The sequence below is a fragment of the Monopterus albus genome, unplaced genomic scaffold (assembly GCF_001952655.1).
Source record: "Monopterus albus unplaced genomic scaffold, M_albus_1.0 scaffold147.1, whole genome shotgun sequence".
Lineage (NCBI taxonomy): Eukaryota > Metazoa > Chordata > Actinopteri > Synbranchiformes > Synbranchidae > Monopterus > Monopterus albus.
The window spans coordinates 1,220,277-1,223,667 of record NW_018128027.1 but is presented as its reverse complement, the minus strand read 5'-3'; the positions used below and the strand labels follow the sequence as shown (position 1 = coordinate 1,223,667).

At 41.7% G+C, this 3,391-nt stretch overlaps 1 protein-coding gene across 1 annotated transcript in view; it reads right to left on the bottom strand.

Moving 5' to 3' along the window:
• LOC109968308 (sodium-dependent lysophosphatidylcholine symporter 1-B-like) overlaps positions 1–3,391 on the bottom strand; it is an 18,969-nt gene that overhangs the window by 6,653 nt on the left and 8,925 nt on the right. Inside the window, exons 4-7 of the mRNA XM_020614473.1 lie at positions 1,614–1,737; positions 1,451–1,529; positions 1,206–1,357; positions 1,009–1,099 (exon numbers count right to left, since the gene is read on the bottom strand). Of these exons, the coding sequence (XP_020470129.1) occupies positions 1,009–1,099; positions 1,206–1,357; positions 1,451–1,529; positions 1,614–1,737 (446 nt within the window). The remainder of the gene's footprint in view (positions 1–1,008; positions 1,100–1,205; positions 1,358–1,450; positions 1,530–1,613; positions 1,738–3,391) is intronic.

Genomic DNA, 3,391 nt, shown 5'->3' with positions numbered 1-3,391 from the left:
TGTGTGTACATTAATGAGGAAAAAAATGAACTTAAATGATTTTAGCATATGGCTGCAATACAACAAAGAGTGAAAAATTTAAGGGGGTTTGAATACTTTCCATACCCACTGTAAATCCTGGCTATGAGGTCATGAATCAAGTCCAGGTTCTAAACATTGTGTTTCAAAAAACTGATTTTAAAAATGTGCATCTATGACTTTCAAATAAAGTTTAGAACATTCAGAAGCTGTGTGTTGGTATATTATTCCTGTGACACAGTTACAATCATTTGCATGTGCACCAAGCGACAACCTCTGAGGCTGAGAAATGAAGCCAGTGCCAAAACCTGCAATTCCTTGAATGGCCACTTGAGGCTGACTCCAAAAAAAGGAGGCAGTCCCCATAAAGTCTCCTGGTAAAATGCTGAACTTTATAGCAGAAATCATTGTGTTTACAGCCTGGTACAAAAACAGTTTTGGTCTTTATTTGAATACTTTCCGTACCCACTGTAAATCCTGGCTATGAGGTCATGAATCAAGTCCAGGTTCTAAACATTGTGTTTCAAAAAACTGATTTTAAAAATGTGCATCTATGACTTTCAAATAAAGTTTAGAACATTCAGAAGCTGTGTGTTGGTATATTATTCCTGTGACACAGTTACAATCATTTGCATGTGGCAACCCTGATTCGAACCCGGGCCGCAGCAGCGAGAGCACCGCGCCTTAACCACTAGCCTAACATATCGCTATCCACATGTGATTGTTATCCTAACGAGTGTAATCTGGGATTGTCTGCTGTTTGCGCTGCCAATGACCTACTGCTCGTACAAAGGGACTGGCTGCTCTCAAATTCATTCAGAGTATATTTGTTGTATATTGTTATTTAAAAACATATCATCTTTGGACTTGGGCAGGACATCAAGTCTTTCCAAGTTAAGGTTAAAGTCCAAACCTCTGTTTTAAAAATAAATATTCCACACTGACACTGGACAAATGGCAATTTTTCTTTGTAATCTCATGGATTCATACCTTTTCGCTCCTTCACACCAAAAAACAAGACGGCAGCACAGAGGATGTAGATGATGGAGATGACCCCTGAAGCAATCAGGTAAGCTTGTTTCTGAGGACAGAAAACACAGCATTAGCTTGGCCCAACACTCATGTACATGCTGTAATGAATAGCTGTAAGTATCCTGTCTGTGGCATCACATGTGACTCAAACTCACTGTTTTCTCCAGTGAAAAGCTGGTTGAGTTGACTTGGGATGAGTTTCTGCTGTCGGGGACATCAGGCTCAGTGGGACAGTCTGAGGTGCCACCCACGATCTGTCCCTGAATTGCTGTGCCTAGCACCATGCCTAGCACCTCCACCGTCATACCTGAGAGAGGAATGTAGCATCAGGGCATGATCAACAACACACAGGTAAAAAAAAAAAAAAAAACCTTCTCATTACACAGGAGGGCGGACATACGATAGGCAGTGGCAGAATCCCTCTCCTTCTGGTCACTGCTTATGAACATAGTGAGGGCAGAATATGGCACATGGAAGCACTGCAAGTGTACACAAACACACAGTTAGATAGGGCACAGAGAAAAGGAACAAAATATTGGGGGGTGTCAACACTAGGCACTAACCGTCTGCATTGACTGGAAGAGGCAATAAAAGATCAGAAACCAGACGACCTTCCCCTGCTCAAAAGGCGGCACATACCAGATTAGGCAGTAAGTCAGCACTGCAAATGGAGTAGAGAAAAGGATCCTGGAAAGACAGGAGTGGAGTATTGTTTAGGAGACATCGTAATAAAAAAAAAAAAAAAAAAAATTCAAGATAATACATCTCAGTATTTGTAATATGTCTGTTTAGCATTGTTTGTAATTTGAGTTTCATGCTGACGGGCTTGAAACAAAAGCAGCCACCTTGTGTTTCACACTTTCTCAGTCTATTACTGTACTTTAATGTCCCGCTTTAATTTTTTTCCTCCCTTGAAGTCACTCTTTTTCTAAGCTCTCCCTGCTGCTTTGTGAGTAATCCGCCTAATCCTGCTCATGTGTGGAGAAAGGCTTCAGTCAAGGCTTCATAAGGAGACAGGGCCCAGCAGTGGGGCCGTTCTGGCCCACCCACCTCCCTCAATCAACAGCCTCTTCCTTAACCTTGTATGCCTTTGCGCTGACCCCAGAGATCAGTCAATAAAAAAAAAAAAAAAGTCTAGCTAAAACTCTCGGTGACAATGAGGGAAGCCCCACGACTGAAGAGAAACATTTCAGGAAACCATACGTCTCTTCTTGGCAGCCACACACCCTGATAAAATAGGAAGAGCTTAAAATAACTTGCAGATATTCTCTGACTTAAACTCCAAATTTGATTAATTGGGGGAAAAAGCCAGAAGATTAATGGAAAATGAAAATACCCATTACTTACAGCACTCAAGTGAAGCATAGCACTTCTTTTCTCTTTCCTGCGGTGCTGTAAAATAACCGCAACCCAACATCTACATTTCTACCTCCACTTTTTGTTCTTGAGGTGTCATACAGGAGAAATAAATGCTTCCTCTCACTGAAGGCCATATCGCCAAATACAGAGTGAACGTATGCACTCACACATAGTCATATGACCCCCCCCCCCGATGCTGTGACTGTTTCACATGCTAACATGGCTGACTGAACACAGGCCAGACTCTTTGTGTTGAGGTCTTTAAGGCATATAGCAAGACAAAATGTTCCATTCTAGTTTTTTGTCGTGTTCAGAAACATGTTCTTATCTGACAGCTCTCAGTCTGAAAAGCTACCCAAGCCACACAGGATCATGTACATGTTGCCTTTTTAAACAACCTCCATTATTTTAACAAAGCATGCTTCTTGACCCAAGGTTACCTCTCTCTGCTTCTGCCAACACCCTCCTCCTACACAGAATAAGGAAGTCATACACACACCCCATTGGTGTGAATATGATGGTGTGTTGTGGGTTGGACCAATTGCAGCAGATGCTGACAACCCCCCCCCCAACCCCACGTGCAGCTCACACATAGCCAGCATTTCTTACTCAAATACCCACAATGCCTAAGATAACTCAGATATCTTGGGTGAGGACAATGGTGTTAGGTATTTTTAGTCAGATAGATACTTTATGTATTAGAAATGTTTAGTGGAGATAGGATGTCTAGTTAGACTGTTAAATGCTTAGTCATGCTTATGAGTTTCTACAGGGTACATCTGGTCAAGGATAACTAGAGAGAAGAGTTGATGACTGTCAGCAGACAGGGTGTTTAATATTATTATTATGACGTGTAGAACTGTAGCCTTAGCCATAATATGTTCTTATGTTTAAGTCACGACATGTACTAGAGGTCGTGAGAATGTTTTTAGCTACACACCACTTAACCAACAGACACACACATTCACACGTTGATTTGCTT